We start from the raw sequence: 26,732 nt of genomic DNA on the forward strand, positions 1-26,732 counted from the left end.
TTTTTGGTTTTCGATGCCTTGTAAGCTCTTTTTTCACCTGTGGTGAAGGGATGATGAATGATGATCTTGTGTTAAATCCTATGGAGCTCCTTATAGTAGTTAGTTATTGTCTTGTCACCTCTTTTAAGATTAAATAATCTTGCATAGACTTTAGATAAGGCATTCTCTTGCGCATATAAAGAATTCAAGAGCAATCTAGATTTCCTTAGCAGTTTCACAATTCATAATTTGACTCTTAAGCTTGGAGTCCATGCTATTGAGTAACTAGTTCATGATTTGGTTGTCATTTGTTTCTTAATTATTTGTAGTAGGAAACGGTCAGTTCATGACTTGGTTATCATTTGTTTCTTAACTATTTGTAGTAGGAAACGGTCAGTTCATGACTTGGTTTTTCATTTGTTTCCTAACTATTTGTAGTAGGAAATGGTCAGTTCATGACTTGGTTATCATTTGTTTCTTAACTATTTGTAGTAGGAAACGGTCAGTTCATGACTTGGTTATCATTTGTTTCTTAATTATTTGTAGTAGGAAACGGTCAGTTCATGACTTGGTTATCATTTATTTCTTAATTATTTGTAGTAGGAAACGGTCAGTTCATGACTTGGTTATCATTTGTTTCTTAATTATTTGTAGTAGGAGACCGTCAGTTCATGACTTGGTTATCATTTGTTTCTTATATTTATCTGTAGTAGGAAACGGTGGATCATCTCTAAAGTATTCAAATTTCCTCTTAGCCATGAGATAAATTTGATAGTTTTGGTCATTCAAATTCTCAATAGTGATAATAATGGTATCTTTACCTTGAAACCTCAATTTCTTTTGTAGGAGTAATTATCTTACATGTATCAGCTATATATATAATAGATACAACTAAGAGAGGCGAGCATTTATTTTTCTATAAAAATAGGTATGGATCCAAGTCCATATAAACTAGATTGCACCCAACTTTTAACTTAAATATCAAATTTCAATTGAATAATTTAAAAGGTTTTTTGTTATTATTATAGTTTTATTTCTTGTATAAATGATTGATCTTCTTTTTTTGATTATTTTATGATAAAATAAGATAAAGCATTGTTATAAATGTGATGAAATAATTGGTGACTTTTAAATACTATAAATTTTCATAGGAGAAAAACTTGGATGCAATCAAAATTTGTTAAAAGTTATAGGAGATAGTCAAAATAGGGTTTTAAATGGTATACAAATGAAACAAAATAAGCTATTTTGCATACCATTTCAATTATCCTTTCATTATTTTTTTTCTATTCTGTTGTCTAATTAAAACTAAGAGTATCTCATTTTCTATTTATTTACTTGATTATCGATCGATAAACAAGTAAATGGGTAAATAAATAGAAAATTAATAAAAATTAATGAAAAATATATAAAATTCTTACAAATTTAAAGGATACCATGCATCATCTTGTAATACCTAAATAATTATAACAACATAATAATAATTATAAAAACAAAGATAATATAAATTTAAAGTAATTATTTTATTTCTTTCAGATACATATAAATTTATTTTGGAAAAACCATAAAAATAAAAAATTTAGAGAAACACCCGTTTTGTAGTATTAGTGTTGTTTGGCTTGGAAAAACAAACCAATTGTAGGGTCTATTTTGTAAAGAAGAATCAGTCAAAAGTGAAAACCGACTCTATCATAAATCACACACTACACTACATGTCACTACAACCTTATTGAAAGACAAAAAAAAACTACTCGTCAACTTTACATCCTTTTATCCCTCTATATGTTCTTGCCTTTTTTGTTTTATTAATCATTAATGATAGTTAGTATACTATTGGTTACATAGTGGTCACCATTTGGAAAGAAAAGGATGTGTTGTATGAGCTAGTTTTTGGTAGTTGTGTCTCCACCCTCTAGCAATGGAGCACAACCAACTGATCTCATAGGTCTTGTTAATGCCTTTTCTAGGAAATGTTGAAAGACATTTATAGTAGAAATACGTTTCCAAGGATCATTAATGTTTTATGTTTCCTGTAAACATTTTTCTAGCTAGAAATTCCTACTAGGAAAATCATATAATTTTTCAAGTAAGTTTTTTCAGCTAAGATGAGCAGAAAAACCGTATGAAAAAGTTTTGAATAAGTATTTGACAATTGATGTTGTAATACTTTCAACACAATATAATTTTTCATGGCAATTTTTTATTTGAAATTTTATTTTACTAAAAATTTATCTGATAAGTATGGTATTGTATGAGATAGATTATTAATATTTTTTTATTTTTCAAAAAAAAGACACTAACAGGTCCATTTAATTTTCCTTGGAAATTTTTAAAATATTTTTCTTAGAATAAGGTTCCACTATCTTAGGCCCCGTTAGTGCCCCTTGTTGGAAATTTATATCCTAAGAAAAGTTAAAAATATTTTTTCTAGGATACAAATTTTCAACAAACCTTCAAATAAAATCCTAGTAGTGCATTACTAGGAAATTATATGAGAAATATTAGAAATTTCTAAGAAAAAATAAATGGATTTTTAGTGCATTTTCCAAGAAAATTAAATAAAAATTATTAATCAATCTCATACATTACCATACTTATCCGATAAATTTATAATAAAATAAATTATCCATTACAAAATTACTATGAAAATTGCCTGAAAGTATTACAACATCAATTATCAAATATTTATTCAAAAAACATTTATATGATTTTTTCAGCCCATCTTGGTTGGAAAATCTTACCTGAAAAATTATATGATTTTCCCACTAAGAATTTTCAATTAAAAAAGTGTTTCCAAAAAACATGAGGCACTAATGGCCCCTAGAAACGTATTTCTACTAGAAATATTTTTTCAACATTTCCTAAAAAAGGCACAAACAAGGCCTTAATGAAATGTTCAAAGCCCCAACCATCTTTATATGAATCATTACAAATTAGAAGACAAAGACATGGACTTGTCTTTCTTGAGGACCCAATGCCCATCAGGTATTGAATCCAACAATTTTTTTATAACCCAAATTTGTTTATTTTTTCTTAGTTTTAGTAAGAATCCAAGGTGTTACAAGTAGCCGGCCAGCCAGCCAGCCAACCAACGAAGTCATTGATGAGAATTATTTGTTTGGTATTCTATGACCGAGTAAGTGATAGAAATAAGGATAAATATAAAAATATTAAAAGGTGATTGAAATAGAGCCAGACTTAAACTGTAGAGTTGTAATCAATATTGACTCTGTTATTATTCTATAAATAATTATATCTTATCAATGATAATCACGATAATATTATTCTCCAGATCGATTAATCTGAATCTGTTCACATCGTAGGAAATCCTTATTAGAACAGCCTCCGTTCCCGCGGCCCACTACCGTTGCCTAGACCCGCTGCTTTTCTTTTCCCCTTCTCTGTACAATTTGTCGAAGATATTCTAAAAAAAAAAAAAATCCTTGCCGACGACTACCCTCCTCTGTTTTCGAACTTCCCCACTGTCACCGATGACCACCCTCGCCATTGCCTCTACCTCTGCCATTGCGCCAAAATCCCTCCGCCCCGCTGCCTCCCATCGCCACCATCATCGTTGATGTCATTGTTAGCCTTCGCCCGCTGCTCTATCTCACCGACGACATCACTATCGTTCTGTTTCGCTGGCACCATCACCATCCTTCACTATTCCCTTTGCCATCTACACAACCGCATCCCGCGCAACAAAAAAAAAAAAAAATCTCGTCTCTGCCCTGCTACCGGTTGTCGTTGCCGCCGCCTACTTTGCTGGCAACCAGACTGAATACCTAAGTTTACCCCTACGCCTTGTCCCGCACAAGTTCGCACATGTGAACTCTCACTATAGAACCTCTTTTTCCCATCTAAACGATGCGATTAAGTCCGCTTCAGTCATTATCAGTGTGGCTGCTCTTCCTTTGAGCAATGCGATTCCGTTCGCTTCAACAGCCTCCAGTGCCGATGACTTTCATCCACACGATGCGATTCCGTCCGCCCCTACTTCCGGTGCGGCTCTTTTCAAACCACTTTAGAAATTTTTTATTAATTTTTTAAGACTAATATTGGACTCTCGTCTCGGAAGATAAAAGCTTATTGAATTAGAGACAAAATAAAACTATTAAGTTGTAGTCAACATTGTCATACTCTCTGTCTCTTTTGCAATTTTATAATATATACCTGATTAATATAATCACGGCAACATTATTGTACGATGAAAGCAATTAAATTACATGCTATAAACTTAAGCGACGACGCATCTCCTGACCCTGTCTTATTATCCCTTAAAATCTTATCAAATCTTCAACACTTGCTAAGATCTCGCCGGCCATGTCACCTAAGAACCCCGTCAAGTTGGAGTTGCTGAAGAGGTTGGAAGAAGGGTCTGTTCCAGATGATGAGCTCCGGAGACTGATGAGAATCGAGATCGAAAGGCGTCTTCAATGGTGTCAGAAACCTACTTACGAGGAACAAGCTGCGGAGATCATCACCTTGGTCAAGGGTATGTGTCTTTTTTTTAATCTCTGCTTCTCTCTCGTTACACTATGATCTCTTTTCCAGAAAAAAAAACTGCTTTACAATCACCTAGCGAGCTTCTAATGCTGAGACTGTGCATGGAAAATCTTTATATAGTGAAGTTCCCCATATTCATAGAAAAATAGCAGGAAATTTTGTAAAACGGAATCAAGCACGAGTTCCAGAGTCTCGATGATCAGAAGAAGTTATACTGGAAATGCGGTCTCCAAGTAGAGAGCTTAATTGCAGAGAAGATAAATCTTCAGCTTGAGTATGTCAATCTCATAGCTCTGAAAAGAAAGAAAAATGAAGTATTGAAAAGGGAGCTCTGAATCGTATTGGAAGAGGGGTCGGAGGGGGCGGCTGCAACCTGCCTTTCAAGAAATTAAAATAAAACATTAGGAAAATCCTAAAGTTGAAATATGTGTGATGAGTGCTGACCGATGAATATCATTTTTACTATTATTAAATTTATGTCAGAGCTGTTGAAAGGTGAGAATTTTCTTTTTTATTGCAGATGTTGGCTTTAATAAGGGTGATAGAGAACTAAGAACGGATAATAATCCAATACGATGGCGGTTGATTTATGATACCGTAGGAAATAACAGGACCAGTCAGGTGTGAATGAAACCCATCCCCCGCCGTGGTCTAACATAACAGACCTACTTCCAACTTTGTTTTTGAGGAGGGGAGGGAGTCCCTTGCATGCATAAGCAGATGGGGGAAGCCCCCCTCGGTGCTACCAGAGTTGGAGCTCAACCTGCAGAGAAATGGCAGGGGGAGCTTTACCAACCCCTCAGCAAGCCAAGGGATCTCCTTTTGCTTGTGCGCGGAGGCCGCATGGTCTCCTCTTCTTCCCAATATTTTGCACAGAAACATAACATCGTCCTGGAAAACTACTAACCTTTTCTTCTTGGAGATTGTTCTACATAGAATTCCCTTTTGAGAAACGAAATGGTGCTGATGTACCTAGAAAAGATTTATCTAATTTTTTTCTCCTGAAACTGTACTAACAGGCCTTATATATTTTTCTTATGATTTGATAAAAATACAAATTTCTGCTCACTGCCCAGCTCTCAGAAAACTGGGGATCGCTACTGAGTCTGATTCTTTGAACTCCGAGATGTACGAGGTGCCAATTTCCTTCCTCAAGACCATGTTCGGAAAACTATTGAAAGAAAGGTGTGTTACTATTCCCAGCTTTCAAGAACCAGGAAGAGTTTTTGCATCAGATAATAGAAAAAAACACAACTTAGAGGATGCTTTTTCTGAAGTAACAATTACAAGTAGTTTGTTTTCTTATTTCTTTTCTAGTTGGACATGATTATGCTGTGAAATTTTGCAGTGCATGCTATTTCAAGGATGACTCCATGACATTAGATGAAGCAGAGGCAGCAATGCTTGATTTGTACTGTGAAAGAGCACAGCTAAAAGATGGCCAAAAGCTTCTGGATCTTGGATGTGGGCAAGGAGCCGTTACTCTTCATGTTGCTCAAAAATATAAGAACTGTCATGTCACAGCCATCACAAACTCAGCCTCACAGAAGAAGTACATCGAAGACCAATGCAGGTGAGCTAAACTGATCCAAAACGACTTTCTTTTGGCTCCCGGGTGTGTTTAGAAATGAACGCCAGCTCCTTTGCTCCTCTCACTAGGATGCTGAAGCTGTCAAACGTGGAGGTCTTATTAGAAGACATTACCAAACTCACATTGGATACCACCTTTGACAGAATACTAGTTGTTGGATTGTTTGAGGTATGTGAAAGAGCTTCTCGTAGCTTCTTCTGGAAAGAAATGAACTTGAAAAGGTTGTAATGCTTATGCTTTGGTTGACAGCATATGAAGAACTACGGCCTTCTTCTTCAGCACATATCTCAGTGGATGACCCAAGATGGCCTTCTTTTTGTCGACCATGTTTGTCACAAGAGCTTTGCTGTCCAATTCGAGGTAATTTCTGAAGCTTAGACTCTTCCTTTTGGTCACCACAATAATTCTTTCCCTCTTTAGTTTTTCTAGAAGTTAGCCATGTTTCTGATAAATGTTTTCTATGTAATTTTCCTTTGTTAGCCTCTCGATGAAGATGACTGGTTCAGTGAATACTTTTTCCCCCCTGGGTCTTTGATTATACCTTCGGCCTCCTTTCTTCTCCACTTCCAGGTAAGATTTACTCGACTAGACAGTCTTTTTTAATCTTGGAATTCATATTACTGTTCATGTGTTTCAGGATGACGTTTCCCTTGTGGATCATTGGGTTCTCAGTGGGAAGCATTTTTCGCGCACGGCGTAAGTAGAGAAAAATATATAGCTTAATTTGCTTTTTGGTAAAGATTTATGTTCCTAGTTTTATCTGATACAGGGACGAGTGGTTGAAGAGGTTGGACGCTAATATGGATACGGGGAAGGAAATATTGGAATTAACATATGGCAGCAAAGAAGCAGCTCTCAAAGCGATAAACTACTGGCGAGGATTTAGCATCTTTGGAAGTGAGATATGCGGCTACAGAAGTGGGGAAGAATTTATGACTTCTCATCTCCTCTTTAAGAAAAAAATAGGGTGAGAATGCTGAGTGTCTCTGCATTCAGAGTAGCAATATGAGTGAAGTTGGATGCTTTTGAAATGAATTTGTGTTAAATAAAGAAGCCCAAACTGGTTTACCTCACCTTCACCATAGCCTCTACCTCTAGAACTACCACAACCTTGTGCAGATTTTGATCGCCCTTGAGTATCAAGGGGCAGTTGTTTCTGAGCTCCTTTTCGCCTGTGGTGAAGGGATGATGAATATGATATTGTGTTAAATGCTATGGAACTCCTTATAGTAGTTAGTTACTGTCTTGGCACCTCTTTTAAGACTAAATAATCTTGCATACAATTGGGATCTTGGGTACACTTCGACCATTGAATCTGGATCTTAATGCTTTGGTACTATGTAAAAAGGTATAAAATAGAAGGAGACAAGAAAAACGGAGAGAAGAAAAAAGAAAAAAGAAAGAGAGAGATATGAGAGGGAGAGTGTGTAGACTTTGCTCATTAAAGGAGAAAAAATCGACCCCCGTCTCCTTTTATTTCTCATTTAAGTGACTTAATGTTATATTACATCAATACCATTTTCCTACTTATTACTTTTTATATTATAAGAGGAATTGAAGATTGTTGGAAGACAGAGCCCAAACCAACACGACCAAGGAAGACCCACATATCAAAGTGTATAAGAAGATGGGCTCAAACCCATAATACCAAGGAAGACCCATAGATCCAAGAGATATAGAAGATGGGCTCAAGGCCCATAGGCCCATATATATTGATGGCAAGTTGGTAAATAAAGGGTCATCTCATAGAGATGACATTGATGTAATTATATTAAAGTTCCAAGGTTAAAACCCTAAACCCTAAACTCTAAGTTTAGGGGTACTATTGTAATATTATAGTTTCATAAATCTATAAATAGAGCTTCATGGGGAGGATAAGGAAGAATCAATTCCATAACACTTCTTCTTCTAGTTTTTTTTCCCAATGAGTTTCTTTCATTTTTTCTCCATGAGCTAAATTCATGGAGTCCTGAAAATCGACATGGTATTAGAGCTTTGATTTTCAGGACTCTCAATTATGGTTTTCAAAGTCAAAAAGACCCATTATTTTTTTTCTTTGCTCATAATTTGCTATGTTTTTTGTCATATTGTTGTTTTATTTTTATTTTTCTCTATTCGGCTAGTACACCTGTTGGCGTTGCTGCTATTTGCTGCTTACAACAGAGTTTATGATCAAAGTTTATTTTCTGTTGGTGCAAATCTATTGATTCTCTTCTAACCTTATCTGTTTGGAGTTGGAGAAATATTTGCAGCACTTGCACTATGGTTCTCCTCTTCCTTACCTCTTCCTTATTCTGGCCAACATGAACTCCATGGAGAGGACTTCATATCACTGTGGCTCGTTTATTGGTAGCCATCTGCTCTATTTTTTAGCAGTGTTGGGAGCAGAAACAAAAGCAATATTCTCACACTCTCGATTGGCATTCAGCAACAGTAGAAATAGCAATACGTTGTTGCTATACTCCATGCTTCTTTCAGCCGAACTCTTAGTCACCTGCTTCGATAAAAGAAGTCTCTTCTCTAGCATTGGATCGGATCCACTCTGTTCAGAAACCAGCATCCAGAAAAATACTGTCATTGCTATTATTCTATGGTCACTGTATCTCGGCAATTGCTGCCAGTCGGATCTGGCTTCGTGTCTTTATTCTGAGTTACCGTATATAAACAATTATATCGGTTGCTGTTATATGGCGTTGCCTCTTCCAGAACACCGTTGTTGCTATTTTTTTTGAAGTCACACAGGTCATCCCGTAATCTATCGTCTGAGCTGTTGTCTCAAAATGGTAATGCAAGTTGGGTTGCCATTTTGGAGAGGACGAATATGCTGGCCTTTCCTTTGCTAGCTTAGGCAACAACTCGTCTGCCGAGCACCAGCTTCGTTGCCATTTTCTGGACGTCAAATCAGGGAAACCTGCTGCCGAGAGGAAGAAGGACGCATTGTTGCGATCAAAAAGTTTCTTTTTGCTACTGGCTATCTTCAGAAATATTTTTCAGAAACTCCTCTTCTCTGGACAGAAAGTTTCTTCCATAATCTTGTTGTAATTGTCGTCCGAACATTGTTGGTGTCTCGTTCTGTTCGGCATCGGGGAAGAGAAAGATGTTGAAAAATTAAAATTCTTCCCAAGTTAGGAAGCCCCAGATTAAATTCGGGCCGCACCCGTTCTACCCAACCCGGATCGGCCGGGTTAACCTAGCGGGCAAGCGCCAGACTGTATTTTCTTCTGCTCTAGTTGACCCAGCCAACCACTCTTCTATTCCAGACCGAGTCAACTCGGACCAACTCGGTCCGGGTCAACCTGACTCAGGCCGCTTAATTTCTACCTCGGTAAATGTGCCCTAGATTTCGACACAACTCGTTAAATTTTTTTTCTGGCTGGATTATTATTTTTGAAGAATTGACAAATTATTCATTGGTCAGTATATTATTTGGTCTAGATATGTGCATTGGACTATTTCATGGGTTATTTTACAAAGATTATTTTGGGTCATGTTAAGTGGGCCCAAGCCAAACCCATTTAAGCTACTGAGATTGTGTCTCTTTTGATGAAACATTATTATTGAAGAATAGGTAGCCTCATACCATTATTTATTGTCAACCCCGTAAAAAATATAAAAAAAAAAATTTGGTTGGGAGTCCATGACGGAGGAACTTATTGTTATATTTATTGGCAACTTGGTCAAAAATATCAAATTTATTTGTGGTTGAGAGTCCATGACGGAGTAACTTCATCCTTGTCAAAAATATCAAATTTTTGTGGTTGGGAGTCAATGATGGAAGAACATCATCCCCGTAAAAAATATCAAATTTTTTGTAGTTGGAAGTCCATGATGGAGGAACTTCATCCCATAAAAAATATCAAAATTTTTATAGTTGGAAGTCTATGACGGAGGAACTTCATCCCTGTAAAAAATATCACATTTTTGTGGTTGAAAGTCAATGACGGAGAAACTTATTGTTATATTTATGTTACTTTCCCCCTTTAATATCATATATTACTCTACCACTTGAGAGTCATTGTCCTATGGAGGGACACAGTGGTAGAGGTGGACACTTTAGAGCAATTCTTAGGGGCTAGGAGTGATATACCAGTTGGGCCTCATGAACGAGAGCACCGGCGTGAGAGGGAGTGTTAGAAGATTAAATATATTATACAAAAAAAAAATTATACATCATTTGCAGCAAGCTGGGAGTTCATGCTGTTCTCTCACCCCCAACTTAAGAAAGAAGTGTTAGAAGATAGGGCCCAAGCCCACACGACCAAGAAAGACCAACATATCAAAGTGTATAAGAATATAGGTCCAAACCCATAAGACCAAAAAAGACCCATAGATCTAAGAGATATAGAAGATGGGCTCAGGCTCATAAGCCCACATATTTTGAGGGCAAAATGGTAAATAAAAAGTCATCTCATAAATATGACGTTGATGTAATTATATTAAAGTTCAAGGATTAAAACCCTAAATCCTAAACTCTAAGTTCAGGGGTATTATTATAATATTATAATTTTATAAATCTATAAATAGAGTTTCAGAGGGAGGGTAAAGAATAATCAATTCCATAACTCTTCTTCCTCCAGTTTTCTCCTAATGAGTTTTTTTTCTTTTTTTCTCTGTAAGCTAAATTCATGAAGTCCTGAAAATCAACAGAGATTTTTTTTGTTTTATCATTTACATTCGGTACAAATACTACAAAATTTGGTGGACCGGTAAAATTTCCATTTGAGCTATCCATCTCTGGTCATTGTGAATTTGATTCGATAACAGTGTGTTCCGAGATAGAAACTTCTATCTCTGGGAAATCTGAATAATTCAAAAACGTCAGTTGACGGACAACATTTATCCTCTGAATAATCAGGCTGCAGGCAAATACAGGATAAACTCTTTGCTTTGGGAGACGCAGAGTCTGCTCCAACAGAACCGCCCTTCGATTGTTTGTAACAAAGTCGCATCTCATACTCTTTCTTTTATCCATCTGCCACTGTCCACCTGCATTCCACATCTGGCAGCTGCCCATTGAAGCTCTCACATGAAACTCGAAGCTTGAATGAATTGCTCGAGCACAGACTTTCTTTCTGAATCTTCTCTAGATACGTCTGTTGCTCAGTCAGGTGCCAATTAAGAAGATCAATCAGTATAAATCGTGTCCATGAAACAATGTTCAGAGTAGATAATCTCAGCTGCTCAGGTCCGAACAGATTGGAGCCTAAACAACATTATCAACTCGGGGCACCACTCTCCAGCCGCACATGTTGAAGATTCCATGACAGAGGCATTTGAGCAAACTGTAGGCATGCACTGAAAATTGATTTGAATGAGCAGAGTTTGAAGTCAGCTAAATCCATGTTCATCATCTAATGAAGAAAAATGTATTGGATTTTTTTCATGATTCCACCTGAGCAGAGCCCTACCATGGCAGACATCCCAATTAAGTGAGATGTCCTTTGTCCTAATCCTCCCTTTCACTTGAAGGCATTTGAGCAAACAGTAGGCTCGCACTGAAAATTGATTTGAATGAGCAAAGTTCGAAGTCAGCTACATCCATGTTCATCATCTAATGAAGAAAAAGGTATTGGGTTTTTTTCATGATCCCATCTGAGCAGAGCTCTACCAAGGCAGCCATCCCAATCCAATGTGATGTCCATTGGCAATTTCCTTACTCAAGCACATGCCTATGAGAACCATTCGAATGTTACCTTGGTTTATTTGATGCAAAGCTCGATTGGATATCTTGGACTTGGAAATTGTGCTGCAATCATGGAAGCCGGGAATCCGCAAAAGGGCTTTGTTAGTGCCCTTGGTTAGAAATTTATATCCCAAGAAAACTTAAAAATATTTTTTCTAGGATACACATTTCCAACAAACCTTAAGATAAAATCCTATTATTGTATTACTAGGAAATTATATGAAATTGCTTAGAAATTTCTAAGAAAAATTAAATGGACTTGTTAGTGTATTTTTTAGGAAAATAAATGAAATTACTAATATATCGCATACATTACCATACTTATCCGATAAATTTTCAATAAAATAAATTTTCAAATACAAAATTACCATAAAAATTTGCCTTGTACCGAAAATATTACAATATTAATTATCAAAATTTTCCATATAATTTTTCAACCCATCTAGATTGAAAAATCTTACTTGAAACATGAGGTACTAATAGTCCCTGAAAACAAATTTCTATTAGAAATATCTTTCCAACATTTCCTAAAAAAGGCACAAACAAGTCCTTAATGAAATGTACAAAGTCTTGACCATCTTTACACGAAACAGTACAAATTACAAGTTGTTAAGGCAAGAAGAAGACGTCAATTTGTCTTTCTTGAAGACACATGTGTTGAATCCAACAGTATTTTTATAGCCCAAATTTGTTTATTTTTTGTTAGTTTTTGTAAGAATCCAAGGTGTTACAACCAACCAGCCACCCACTTCGTTGATGAGAATTAGTTGTTTGGTATTCTATGACGGAGTAAGTGCAGAATTAGTTGTTGGTTCCTTCTATGATCGAGTGAGAGAAATTAAATTAAATGCTCTAACTTAAGCCTATCTCGTTTGATTAGTGCTGTCAGCCTGTCACTGTTGCTGTCTGATTCCTCCTCCCGTCCCAGTTCCTACTTGAAGGGTAAGAATCGAAAGTGAACTGCAGACGTCCCCCCTTTGTCGGGGGTTGGGTGTGGGGGGGGGGGGGGGTCTCTTCTGACACGGCCCATGTCTCCTCTGAAACCACGGTGGTCATCACGTGGGAGGAAAAACTAAGAATATCATTTCATCGACCCAATATAAACATCATTCTCTTGCTCATCGAACACCCACGTTGTCGGGGGTTGGGTGTGGGGGGGGGTCTCTTCTGACACGGCCCATGTCTCCTCTGAAACCACGGTGGTCATCACGTGGGAGGAAAAACTAAGAATATCATTTCATCGACCCAATATAAACATCATTTTCTTGCTCATCGAACACCCACGTTGAGATCTTCACAGGACTCCAGGTGACGAGCTTCATAGTTGATCTCTCCGGCCATGGCACCCGAGAACCCCATCAAGCTAGAGTTGCTGAAGAGGTTGGAGGAAGGGTCTGTTCCAGATGATGAGCTCCGGAGACTGATGAGAACCGAGCTCGAAAGGCGTCTTCAATGGTGCCAGAAACCCACTTACGAGGAACAAGCTGCGGAGATAATCACCTTGGTCAAGTGTATGTTTCTTTTTTTTTTCTCTGCTTCTCTCTCGTCACACTACGATCTCTTTTCCAGAAAAAAAAACTGCTTTACAATCTCCTAGCGAGCGCTTCTAATGCTGAGACTGCATGAAAAATCTTTATATAGAGAAGTTTCCCATAGAAAATTCCTTGTGCTGAAATATCTGTGCCGAGTGCTCACGGATGAATATCATTTTTTACTATTATAAAATTTATGTCAGAGCTGTTGAAAGGTGAGAATTATCTTTTTTTAATTGCAGATGTTGGCTTTAACTGTTGGATTTACAATTCTGTCCCGAATGAAATCGGGACCCAACATTAACAAGGGTGATAGAGAACAGAGAACTGATAATAATCCAGTACGATGGCGGTTGATTTATGCTACCATAGGAAATAACAGGACCAGTCAGGTGTGAATGAAACCCGTCCCCCGCCGTGGTCTACATAACAGACCTACTTCCAACTTGGTTTTTGAGGGGAGGGAGACCCTTGCTTGCATAAGCAGATGGGGGAAGCCCCCCCCTCGGTACTACCAGACTAGGAGCTCAACCTGCAGCAAAATGGCAGGGGGAGCTTTCCCAACCCCTCAGCAAGCCAAGGTATCTCCGGCACATAGGCCGCATGGTCTCCCCTTCTTCCCAATATTTTGCACAGAAACATAACATGCGTCCTGGAAAACAACTAACTTTTCTTCTTGGAGATTGTTCTACATAGAATTCCCTTTTGAGAAACGAAATGGTGCTGATTATTTATCTAATTATTTTTCTTATGATTTGATAAAAATACAAATTTCTGCTCACTGCCCAGCTCTCCGAAAACTGGGGATCGCTACTGAGTCTGATTCTTTGAACTCCGAGATGTACGAGATGCCAGCTTCCTTCCTCAAGACCATGTTCGGAAAACTATTGAAAGGAAGGTGTGTTACTATTCCCAGCTTTCAAGAACAAGGAAGAGTTTTTGCATCAGATAGTAGAAAAAACGACAACTTGAGGATGCTTTTTCTGAAATAACAATTACAACTAGTTTGGTTTCTTATTTCTTTTCTAGTTGGACTTGATTATGCTGTAACATTTTGCAGTGCATGCTATTTCAAGGATGACTCCATGACATTAGATGAAGCAGAGGCAGCAATGCTTGATTTGTACTGTGAAAGAGCGCAGCTAAAAGATGTCCAAAAGCTTCTTGATCTTGGATGTGGGCAAGGAGCCTTTACTCTTCATGTTGCTAAAAAATACAAGAACTCTCATGTCACAGCCATCACAAACTCTGCTTCACAGAAGAAGTACATCGAAGACCAGTGCAGGTGAGCTAAATTGATCCAACTCTACTTTCTTTAAGCTTCTGGGTGTGTTTAGAAATGAACGCCATCTCCTTTGCTCCTCTCACTAGGATCCTGAATCTGTCAAATGTGGAGGTCCTATTAGAAGACATTGCCAAACTCACGATGGAGACCACTTTTGACAGAATACTAGTTGTTGGTTTGTTTGAGGTATGTGAAAGAGCTTCTCCTACATTCTTCTGCAAAGAAATGTACCTGAAAAAGCTGCAATGCTTATGCTCTTGGTGACAGCATATGAAGAACTACGGCCTTCTTCTTCAGCACATATCTCAGTGGATGACCCAAGATGGCCTTCTTTTTGTCGACCATGTTTGTCACAAGAGCTTTGCTTACCAATACGAGGTAATTTCTGAAGCTTAGACTCTCCCTTTCCTCTTTAATTTTTCTAAAAGTTAGCCATGTTTCTGATAAATGTTTTCTATGCAATTTTCCTTTGTTAGCCTCTCGATGAAGATGATTGGTTCAGTGAATACATTTTCCCCCCTGGGTCTTTGATTATACCTTCAGCCACCTTTCTTCTCCACTTCCAAGTAAGATTTTTATTCAGACTAGACTGTCTTTTTTATTCTAGGAATTCATACTACTGTTCATGTGTTACAGGATGACGTTTCCCTTGTGGATCATTGGGTTCTCAGTGGGAAGCATTTTTCGCGCACCGCGTAAGTAGAGAAAAATATATAGCTTAATTTGCTTTTTGGTAAAGATTTATGTTCCTAGTTTAATCTGATACAGGGATGAGTGGTTGAAGAGGTTGGACGCTAATATGGATACGGGAAAGGAAATATTGGAATTAACATATGGTAGCAAAGAAGCAGCTCTCAAAGAGATAAACTACTGGCGAGGATTTTGCATCTTTGGAAATGAAATATTCGGCTACAGAAGAGGGGAAGAATGGATGACTTCTCATCTCCTCTTTAAGAAAAAATAGGCGGAAAATGCTGGGTGTCTCTGCATTCAGAGTAGCAATATGTGTGAAGTTGGATGCTTTTGAAATGAATTTGTGTTAAATAAAGATCTACCGCTTGAATTTAGGCCCAAACTGGTTTTCCTAGAGAAGTAATTGGTACGCCCACAATGTAAACACCTCCTTTCACTTTCACCTTCACCATAGCCTCTACCTCTAGAACTATCACGTCCTCGGCTTCTATCAGCTCTACCACAACCTTGTGCAGATTTTGATCGCCCTTGAGTATCAAGGGGCAGTTGTTTCTAAGCTCCTTTTCACCTGTGGTGAAGGGATGATGAATGATGATATTATGTTAAATGCTATAGAACTCCTTAATAGTAGTTAGTTACTGTCTTGTCACCTCTTTTAAGACTAAATAATCTTGCATATACTTTAGATAAGGCATTCTCTTTAGGCATATAAAGAATTCAAGAGCAATCTAGATTTCCTTTTGTTTCTCAATTATTTGTAAAAGGAAATGGTGGACCATCTCTAATGGATTCAAATTTCCCCTTAGTATAGCAGCAACAGTAGAAATAGCAATACTCCATGCTTCTTTCAGCCGAACTCTTAGTCACCTGCTTCGATAAAAGAAGTCTCTTCTCTAGCGCTGGATCAGATCCAATCTGTTCAGAAACCAGCATCCAGAAAAATACTGGTCTGTGATACCTGGTTCATCGGATCTCCCTGTCATTGCTATTATTCTGTGGTCACTGTATCTCGGCAATTGCTGCAAGTCGGATCTGGCTTCGTGTCTTTATTCTGAGTTACTGCATATAAACGATTATATCGGTTGCTGTTATATGGCGTTGCCTCTTCCAGGACACCGTTGTTGCTATTTTTTTTGGAAGTCACACAGGTCATCCCGTAATCTATCGTCTGAGCTGTTGTATCAAAATGGTAATGCCACTTGGGTTGCCGTTTTGGGGAGGACGAAGATGATGGCCTTTCCTTTGCTATCTTAGGCAACAACTCGTCTGCCGAGCGTCATCTTCGTTGCCGTTTTCTGGACGACAAATCAGGGAAACCTGCTGCCGAGAGGAAGAAGGATGCATTGTTGCGGTCAAAAAGTTTCTTTTTGCTGCTGGCCATCTTCAGAAATATTTTTCGGAAACTCCTCTTCTCTGGACAGAAAGTTTCTTCCATAATCTTGCTGTAATTGCCGTCCGAACATTGCTGGTGTCTCGCTCTGTTCGGCATCGGGGAAGAGAGAAGATGTTGAAAAATTAAAATTCTTCCTTCCCAAGTTAGGAAGCCCCAGATTTAATCCGGGCCGCACCCGTTCTACCCAACCCGGATCGGCCGGGTTAACCTAGCGGGCAAGCGCCAGACTGTATTTTCTTCTGCTCGAGTTGACCCAGCCAACCACTCTTCTATTCCAGACGAGTAAACTCGGACCAACTCGTTCCGGGTCAACCTGACTCGGGCCGCTTAATTTCTGCCTCGGTAAATGTGCCCTAGATTTTGGCCCGACTTGTTAATTTTTTTTTTTGGCTGGATTATTATTTTTAAATAATTGACAAATTATTCGTTGGTCACTATATTATTTAGTCTAGATATGTGCATTGGACTGTTTTATGGGTTATTTTACAAGGATTATTTTGGGTCATGTTAAGTGGGCCCAAGCTAAACCCATTTAAGCTGCTGAGATTGTGTCTCTTTTGATGAGACATTATTATTAAAGAACCATTATTTATTGTCAAACCCATAAAAAATATAGAAAAAAAAATTATGTTGGGAGTCCATGACGAAAGAACTTATTGTTATATTTATTGGCAGCTACGTCAAAAATATCAAATTTATTTGTTGTTGGGAGTCCATGACGGAGGAACTTCATCCCCATAAAAAATATCAAATTTTTGTGTTTGGGAGTTCATGATAGAGGAACATCATCCCCGTAAAAATTATAAATTTTTTTGTAGTTGAAAGTCCATGACGGTGGAACTTCATCCCCATAAAAAATATCACATTTTTGTGGTTGAAAGTCAATGACGGAGAAACTTATTGTTATATCTATGTTACTTCCCCCATTTAATATCATATATTACTCTACTACTTGAGAGTCGTTGTCCTATGGAGGAACACGGTGGTGGAGGTGGACACTTCAGAGCAATGTCTTAAAGGCTAGGAATGATATACCAGTAGGGCCTCATGAACGAGAGCACCAACGTGAGGGGGAGTGTTAGAAGATGAAAACATATTATACAAAAAAGATTTTATACATCATTTGCAGTAAACTAGGAGTTCATACTATTCTCTCACCCCCAACTTGAGAAAGAGTGTTGGAAGATAAGGCACAAGTCCACACGACCAAGGAAGACCCACGTATCAAAGTGTATAAGAATATGGGCCCAAACCCATAAGACCAAGGAAGATCCATAGATCCAAGAGATATAAAAGATGGGCTCAGGCTCATAAACCCACATACATTGATGGCAAAATGGTAAATAAAAGGTCAATCTCATAGATATGACATTAATGTAATTATATTAAAGTTCCATGGTTAAAACCCTAAACTTTAAGTTCAGGGGTATTATTATAATATTATAATTTTAAAAATCTATAAATAGAGTTTCAGGGGGAGGGTAAGGAATAATCAATTCAATAACCCTTTTTCCTCCGGTTTTCTCCTAATTAGTTTTTTTCCCTTTTATCTCCGTGAACTAAATTTATGAAATCCTGAAAATCAACAGAGATTTTTTTTATTTTATCATTTACATTCGGTACAAATACTACAAAATTTGGTCGACCGGTAAAATTTTCATTTGAGCTATCCATGTCTGGTCATTGTGAATTTGATTCGATAACAGTGTGTTCCGAGATGGAAACTTCTCTCCCTGAGAAATCTGAATAATTCAAAAACGTCAGTTGACAAACAACATTTATCCTCTGAATAATCAGGCTGCATGCAAATACAGGATAAACTCTTTGCTTTGGGAGACGCAGAGTCTGCTCCAACAGAACCGCCCTTCGATTGTTTGTAACAAAGTCGCATCTCATACTCTTTCTTTTATCCATCTGGCACTGTCCACCTGCATTCCACATCTGGCAACTGCCCATTGAAGCTCTCACATGAAACTCGAAGCTTGAATGAATTGCTCGAGCACAGACTTTCTTTCTGAATCTTCTCTAGATACGTCTGTCGCTCAGTCAGGTGCCAATTAAGAAGATCAATCAGTATAAATCGTGTCCATGAAACAATGTTCAGAGTAGATAATCTCAGCTGCTCAGGTCCGAACAGATTGGAGCCTAAACAACATTATCAACTCGGGGCACCACTCTCCAGCCGCACATGTTGAAGATTCCATGACAGAGGCATTTGAGCAAACTGTAGGCATGCACTGAAAATTGATTTGAATGAGCAGAGTCTGAAGTCAGCTAAATCCATGTTCATCATCTAATGAAGAAAAAGGTATTGGATTCTTTTCATGATTCCATATGAGCAGAGCCCTACCATGGCAGACATCCCAATTAAGTGAGATGTCCTTTGTCCTAATCCTCCCTTTCACTTTAAGGCATTTGAGCAAACAGTAGGCACGCACTGAAAATTGATTTGAATGAGCAGAGTTCGAAGTCAGCTACATCCATGTTCATCATCTAATGAAGAAAAAGGTATTGGGTTCTTTTCATGATCCCATCTGAGCAGAGCCCTACCAAGGCAGCCATCCCAACCCAGTGAGATGTCCTTTGTGCTAATCCTCCCTTTCACTTTTACCTGTTTAAGGGGTTCCTTACCTCTAAAGAACTTTTTGTGCCAGCCACGTGGTAACAGAGAGGGGTCCATGAATTGCAAGCAGGATAATCGCGAGGCACCCCATGTGAGAAAGTCGTAAGGAAAGAGGGGGCCACTCTCTGGCTGCCCATGTGGGTCTAAATCATCCCCCTTCTCTCTACCCTTTTTTCACGAGTCTTCTCCTCACTCTATTTAATTATTCAAATGCATGCAGAGCCTTCTCATTTTAGCTTCATGCACACCCCTCCTATCATGACGACAACTGACTTCACTGGCCAAAATCCACTTCACCCATTAAAGATTTTTAATCAGTGGCTGTTTACCTAAAGTTCATAGATGAAGAAAGGAAGCCCAAGTTCCTATGCGGCACTTCATTGATCTGGAAACTTTTGCAGGAGATTCCAACCTCCTTACCCATGTTTTCTCACCGGCTACATTCCTTAGATCCTCTCCCCTTATCTCAATATTCTCTCCTATACTCTGAGAAAATGAAAAAAGAAATATTATTCTGGGTGCCTTACTGAGGGAGGAACTACCCGCAAAATTTGGCAATTTCCTTACTCATGCACATGCCTACGAGAAGTGAGAACCATTCGAATATTACCTTGGTTTATTTGATGCAAAGCTCGATTGGATATCTTGGACTTGGGAATTGTGCTGCAATCATGGAAGCCGGGAATCTGCAAAGTCTCAAGCCCTTTTCAGAGGTCCTCTGCAGAGCCCCTACTCACCCTTTTCTTTAGTCTCTCCAGAGTAAAGAAAAAGGCGATTGTGAGTCCCCTACACCACCCCTTTTATCTGGTTGCCTTTCGGCTGTACTATATAATTCTTGAATTAGATTGAAATATAACGCCAGTCATTCTCGACCCAGTTCTTGGCCAGTTCCCATCTCGTGAATGAAATGCATCTGTAACCATGTTGGCTAGCAAATCAACAAGAGTCAAATACAAAAAAATATGAATTGCTCTTTGTTTTTCGTAAGAATTCTATTAAATCAAAGAAGAGGATGAGCTCCACGCCTTGGGGTTAGGGTTGTGTTCTTTTGAGTTAATGGCCTCGATCACCACATAGATGAGGAGCCATGGTGTTTCCTTTCTATGCCATTATCACCCATTTCACCCATTTTCTTTTACTTGGGAAATGTGGTCAATGCAGTGAGCATTTCCATATATCACCCACATGCCTCCCCCCTTGATAACAAAAACACTTTCTATTACAACCCAAGAAAAATTATTATTGGTTCTCTCGTGCTAACCACAAAATTAACCTTATTTTTAGGAGGAAGAGCCAGACTTAGATAGATAACTTCATCATGGATTGATTCTATTGGTAGGGTGGCTATTCACTGTTTAATTTAATTAATTTCGTTGATTGACCTCATGAGAACACGTGTCCAAATTCGTCGATGGGTCTGCTTGGATCCATCTACCACCATTAAGGCAATAACCATTTGGTTATTATTCCCATGACCCCACTCGAGTGCTGTCCAATCAAAATTGCCCTGTCAAAAACAAAAAAAAAAAAAAAAGTGGTTTAGCAAAACGAAGCGCAGAGGCCCGTTGCTGAACGGAACGGAACGGAACGGGACGACAGGCTACTGCACAGTGGCACTTGTGTAAAATATTTTTTAATGCATCAAAACTGCCACTAAATACCCCTCTAAGTAACAGAAATGCCACCGCCGCTCCAGGCGGGCCGCACGTTCGTGCATCACGTGTGATGGGGGAACACGTGTCACACCGTCAGGGGGAATTAATATTTTAAATGGACTTCGAGATCCAAGAGCCGATGATCACGTCACGTGTCGCAGATCGTACTTCTCAGATACTCATCACTGCACAGGAAAAAAGTAAAAGTACTGTACGTATACAGTACTCGTGACGCAGACGCATAGGATGGGGGACAAAAACGAAGAAAAAACAAAGAAGTGATGGGACCCACCCTTGATCTACGGATGCGATGTGGTGGCCCACGATTGCCATGTCAGAGACTGGAAAATAAGGTTGGATTTCACTCGTTGGTCGTTCGTTAGGTGTCATCGGTAATGAATGTAGGGAAGTGGGTGGGTAGTAGTCGAGTCCGGCGTAGTCTAGTTAGTGCCCTCACGGGGGAGCTCATGATGCTACAATACCTGCAGTGAATGCAGACATAAATATTGAGATTTTGGTTAAAAGGGTAATTGAAACTTTATCATAATTAATTTTCTACTTGCTTGTTTTCCAGGCGAGGAATTGCCTACTGGGTTGGGCTTCTCTTTTGCCCTTTTTCACGTGTTCCTAAGCTTTTCAAATTTTTTTGCCAGGAGGAGACGAAGCTAAAAGCCTTCCATGACTTCTTTCTTTACTGTACATCGGGAGAGTGGGAGAGAGAGAGAGAGAGCTCACTTTTCTCTTTCTTCTTTGCCGTTTTAGGCTCCCGGGCGAGGTGCTGCTGCCTTACTCCTCTGAACCTCCTTGCTGCTTTCGTCCCCCACGCCCCAGAGTCTGAAAATCAGAATAGCCCCAACGTTGCGATGGATCATTCTCAAGGAAGGATCAAACCAGTACAGTAGGGAGCCCACTTCATTAAACTCTGTATTTTCCCTGTCAGAACAGTCATTTTATGAATCCATTGAGACAATACAGAGTGGAGTCGTAAAGACCAAATCGCTCTCAACGTCGAAGGACAGAGTCCGCAGCAGTACAGAGACTACAGTCCCCTCTTCTTTTATTACATCCTTAACACATTTTCAGCTCCCCATACAATTACGGCAAAAGGGTAACAGCAGCGTATCCCCCTCCCCCCCCACACCCCCCCCTGATACACAACGAGAAATCAAACGAACATTAAAGTTGTTTTTATTCAATTCATTTCTTAAATCTCAATCGGTGAATTCCCCCTCTCTGCTGGTGCTGGGAAATGTGTTCCTGAGTAGTAGTACATTGAAATCGAGTGGTGAGAGATGGTAATCGGTAAAGAAAGGGGAGATCCGTGAGGTCATTTTCCTAAGCTCTTCCCTCACAAGTCAGAGAAGGTGCATTTACCGATGCAAATATCCAATCCAGATGCAGAGTCGTCGTCCTCCTCCTCAGTCTTCTCCTCGCGACTCACGTACCTAATCACAATTAACGGAGTTCCTTTTTTTGTTTTGTTACGATTTGGTCCTGGGTGATGGTGATGGTGCCTTCCTACTCTTACTCCCTTGCACTTCTGCCTCCTCCCTGCTCGTCTGAAAAATTCTCAAATCCCAGCATGGGCGTACCGAACTTTTTTCCCAAGTAGCAGCACATAGCCACCGCAAAAGCTACCAAACTACTCAAATACCCACAGAACAATCGCATTCAAATCAAATAGAAATCCACGAACAACAACGAGCCACCCAAAAGATGAACGATTAAGAAAGCTTAACAAAACCAGTTAAAAACTCACAGACAATCTTTACTTCCAACGGACATAAAATAATGGAGAAGACCGTGCAGATGAACAAGAACACATAACAAGCAGCGGGGCAGGCGAGGAGACGAACCTTTTGCCACATGGTGACAGCAGGGAGAGGGGCCGGCGACTGAGAATCGAGTGGGAAGACAGCGCCCATTACCCCCTCCACCAACATTCCTCTAATATTTAATTAATTTCTTAATTCTCACTCTAATGGCGCAGCGGTAAGCGTTAATGCTGAGTTAAGAAGATGAAACATGGAGTGGTAATTTGGATATTTCATGTTCGGTCTGGTCAAACTTTTGCAAGTCAAGGTGGGATCCCTGACACCTTCGCGCGCAACTCTAAGAGTCTGAAAACGCCACTCTGGACCGGACCGTATTGGGCCGATTCGGACCGGATTCATCTGCCCATTCGCACAGCCCGAGGACATTACTTTCCTCCTTGCCTGTTTACATAAGCCTCCTCGCCCCCAGCGCGCAGACAGCAGAGCGGAAGACCGTGGAGAGAGAAGATGAGATGAAACACTAGATAGCAGAAGCGGAGCCGAGAGGTGGTGGGAAAGAAGATGACGGCTTGTTTCGTTGAAGAACAGAGGATGGCGGGGAAGGAGATGGAGAAACAGATGGGTTGCATGGCCGGCTTTCTTAATCTATTCGACCGCCATCAGATTCTCGTGGGAAAGCGCCTCTACACCACCAAGCGCCTCGCACCGGTGAGTTCCTTGTTTGTGCTTAATCTCTCTCTTTACCGGGTTTTTTTGTTGGCGAAAGTTGATTTTGTTTTGTGTAATTGTAAAATTAGGCTGTCGATTCAAGTTCCTCTTCCTCGGGAGTGTCCGTTGGGTCGCCTCCGGTGACTCCGGTGAAGGAGGAGGCTGCTGTGGGGGTGGAAATTATGAAGTCGGGGCCTTTGGAGTCGCCGAAGCCGACCTCTTCGCCGTTGCCTCTGCCCATTTTGGAGGAGGGGTTGAAGTCGTCGTGGAAGTTTCGGGAGGCCCCGAGGCTTTCGTTAGATAGTAGGGTGAGTGGGAAAGGGGGCATTGTTCCGAACGCGAACGCTTCGTCCGTGTTTTCTACAGGTAGATCGACGGAGGAGATGGAGGGACGGAGAAGGGCGCCGAGCGTCATTGCTAGGCTGATGGGTCTCGAGGCTTTGCCGGACTCGGGGCGAGAGTCTTCGAAAAAAATCGAGTTGAGGAGATCCGCATCGGAATCAAGGGTGTCGAGAGATTTGTTGCAGGCCCAGTATCGCTTCGTGCTCGACGGTAGCAGCGGCTTTCAGCCTGCGAAGCAGTCTTTGCCGGTAGGTCCCGAGAACCCGAAGCCGCGCATGGAAGAGAGAGCGTCAGTGTTGACGCGAAAACCCAAACATGATAGTTTGAAGAGCGGGACGAACTCGGCCTGGAGTTCACCGCAGCACCGGAAGAGTTTTTTCGACTCGCAGGATGTTTTCCCGGAGCCGGTCAAGAGAGCAGGGTCTCTTTACGGAGAGATCGAGAAGAGGTTTAAGATGAGAGGAATTGACGAACAAGCGAACGATTTGGAGACTCTGAAGCAGATCTTGGAGGCTTTGCAGCTGAAAGGCCTCTTGCATTCCAAGAGATCCAATGGACAGTTTGAGAGGAGGAACTTCGTTTTGGATCGCCAATTCGAAGAAGCTCCCATTGTCGTGATGAAACCGTCCAGATCGCCGAAAAACCAGACGGGTAAAAGAGGATACGTGTCGCCTCCTCTGCCTTCTCCGCCTTCGAATTCAAAAGCCAGAGGAGGGATCCGGCGGACAGAGGCTGCCTCCGCAACTGCGAGGCCAATGAGGCGAGAGAATCAGACTCCGAGCAATGTAAGAGGAAGAAGTTTGGGGAACGAGAGTCCCGTGCAGAGCCCGAGAAGATTGAGTATAAATGTCAATGTCGAGACTCAGAGGAAAGTGAGAAACTCGGATGAACATAGGAGGATTTCATCTCCTAAAAAAACTGGTCCGGATCTGGCTATTAGCAGATCCCCTAGAAGCCGAAAAACGCAACAGGAAAGGATTTCTACAGCGGATGAAGAATATTCCTCTCTTTCTGAGAGCAATGCAAGCACCTATTCTCAAGTCGACGTTGAGGTAAGATTTGAGTGGAAGAAAGAATAAGTTCTCCCTGTCTTCTTTAGTTAATTCAATCCCACTGCTCTTTGATTTTGATAGTTTTTTTTTTTTAATTTACATTAGATGCAGAGATCAAAAATGGAGGATTACAAGGAGGGAAGGAACCTCCTGGAGAGATGCGATCAGCTGCTCCACAGCATAGCGGAGATCACTGCAAATGATCAGCCGAGCCCTGTTTCTGTTCTTGATTCGTCTTTCTACAAGGACGAGGGATCCCCGCCTCCCATTTCAATGAAACGATGTCTTGATTTTAAAGGTAAACATTCTCTTTCCTATTCTCATTGAAATCAATTTAGAGAACTGACTGAATTTCAATATTTGCTCTGACACTCTTAAGAGTCTGAAAGAGATTACTATGTCTTTCTTTAATTCCGCTCTCTTCCATTTTCACAGATGAATGGCCGGAGATGAAGTATGAACAATGGAGCCCCGCAAGCGCGGTATCACCGATCAGAACAAAATCCGAAGGGCAATCGGAGGACCAAGATTTCCTCTACGTCTCCGAAATTCTTCGAGCTTTCAGTCCTCTGCAGAGCTCCTCCGACACAACGAACCACAAAACAGAAAGCTCCGACATATTCGTCTCGTTAGAAAGAAAGTTCCACTTCCCCCGCAAAACAACCCAAGCCACGATCCTCCACCGACGACTCCTCTTCGACACCGTAAGAGAAATCCTTCAGAGGAACCAGAGCGTCAATTCATGGAAGGCCTTCACGGGTCAGGTCCGGAAACCGTCGCTGCGGCAAGTGTGGGCAGAGCTACGGAGGACGAGGGAGAACGTCCGGGCGGAAGACATCTGCGAGATGATATGCGGAATACTGGGGAAAGACATGGCCGCTGGTGGGAGCGACGGGTGGGGCGACCGGTCGGTGGAGATGTCGGAGGCGGTGCTGGACATCGAGCGGCTGATATTCAAAGATCTGGTGGCGGAGACAATCAGGGAATTGGCGGCCTTCGGTCGGAAACAGACAGCCGCGGTGGCGCCAAAGAGGATGTTGCTTTTTTGAATTCCTGCCGGGCTATTCCCTTCGGTCCCCTTTTGCAATGTCTACTGTAATTTTGGATAAAAATCCCAAAAGAGGTACAAAATCGTGCTTATTTATGTACGAGTCCCATGAGATGTGATTTTAATGAATGCAAGCTACAGCTCTTATAGCGGGGTAGGCCCCACTAATTCAGAAATTATTTTCTTTATTTCATTAATTAAAATTAATATAGTTATTTTATATTTTCTCGTAGAATAATTTTTATATATTTTTAAAGTTAAATAGAAAATAAAAATTGAATGAATCAATTAGACAATGGAGCAGATTGGGAGACACCCAATATAGACTGGGGTCACTGGCCCTGGACTTTACATATTAAATGGGATAAAACCAAACCATACTTTTGAGGGGCTGGGACCCTGGCAAGAACGTGAGCTCACCTCACCTCTCACATTGATGTGGCTTTCCAGCTACTGACCTCAATGTCTGTGAGGCAGTCCGCAGTCATTCATCACTCATCACCCCCCTCTGAGCCTGGGCTGAGGGTGGGTACCCTACCGCTACAGTCCCTCCCTTTGCCATTTCCTCGCATCATTCAATTCCTCGTCCCTTGGGCAGACAAGCTTGACGTAACATTTGGGCCATGCGCAGGCTCTGTCATCCTCATAGGGCACAGGCGCGCCTGCGGGCGACTTTCCGCTGGCTGTGGCGCTGTGAGTACGCCATAATTGTGGCAGTAGCAGGGAAGATGGCATTAGTCATGGTGGACTTTGGTTACCTCTTCGTCCCTACCTCGCGTCCTCTTTGCCAGGGTTGGTGCCGAGGTGGATCCTTCCTTCTCTCCTCTCACCAACACAACACAGAAGAGTGAGAAGTTTGCGTTTTTC

The 26,732-nt window shown here is 40.4% G+C and overlaps 4 protein-coding genes across 4 annotated transcripts in view; all 4 read left to right on the forward strand.

Annotated features, from left to right (window-relative positions):
- The window catches only part of LOC137934073 ((S)-coclaurine N-methyltransferase-like), a 7,664-nt gene extending 7,614 nt beyond the window's left edge, over positions 1–50 (forward strand). Inside the window, exon 7 of the mRNA XM_068778287.1 lies at positions 1–50. This exon is cut by the window's left edge and continues 491 nt beyond it. The gene's annotated coding sequence lies outside the window, so the exon portion shown is untranslated.
- Positions 51–3,438: 3,388 nt separating this feature from the next.
- Positions 3,439–8,390, forward strand: LOC137934622 ((S)-coclaurine N-methyltransferase-like). The gene is made up of 10 exons (XM_068779066.1): positions 3,439–3,981; positions 4,291–4,474; positions 5,562–5,670; positions 5,834–6,058; positions 6,145–6,244; positions 6,326–6,436; positions 6,557–6,646; positions 6,714–6,772; positions 6,846–7,043; positions 8,329–8,390. Exons 1-10 carry the CDS (start codon positions 3,901–3,903, stop codon positions 8,381–8,383), a joined length of 1,212 nt encoding a protein of 403 aa, XP_068635167.1. The 5' UTR covers positions 3,439–3,900; the 3' UTR covers positions 8,384–8,390.
- Positions 8,391–13,021: 4,631 nt separating this feature from the next.
- On the forward strand, positions 13,022–15,920 carry LOC137934106 ((S)-coclaurine N-methyltransferase-like). Its single transcript, XM_068778337.1, has 8 exons — positions 13,022–13,270; positions 14,081–14,189; positions 14,352–14,576; positions 14,663–14,762; positions 14,844–14,954; positions 15,053–15,142; positions 15,213–15,271; positions 15,345–15,920. Exons 1-8 carry the CDS (start codon positions 13,099–13,101, stop codon positions 15,538–15,540), a joined length of 1,062 nt encoding a protein of 353 aa, XP_068634438.1. The 5' UTR covers positions 13,022–13,098; the 3' UTR covers positions 15,541–15,920.
- Positions 15,921–23,208: 7,288 nt separating this feature from the next.
- LOC137934815 (protein LONGIFOLIA 1-like) lies at positions 23,209–26,033 on the forward strand. Its single transcript, XM_068779350.1, has 4 exons — positions 23,209–23,423; positions 23,513–24,817; positions 24,923–25,115; positions 25,253–26,033. Exons 1-4 carry the CDS (start codon positions 23,277–23,279, stop codon positions 25,864–25,866), a joined length of 2,259 nt encoding a protein of 752 aa, XP_068635451.1. The 5' UTR covers positions 23,209–23,276; the 3' UTR covers positions 25,867–26,033.
- Positions 26,034–26,732: the final 699 nt, after the last annotated feature.

This window comes from Aristolochia californica, unplaced genomic scaffold (assembly GCF_029961685.1).
Source record: "Aristolochia californica isolate CCGP_79_NKW_82.1479 unplaced genomic scaffold, dmAriCali1.0.hap1 SCAF_6, whole genome shotgun sequence".
NCBI lineage: Eukaryota > Viridiplantae > Streptophyta > Magnoliopsida > Piperales > Aristolochiaceae > Aristolochia > Aristolochia californica.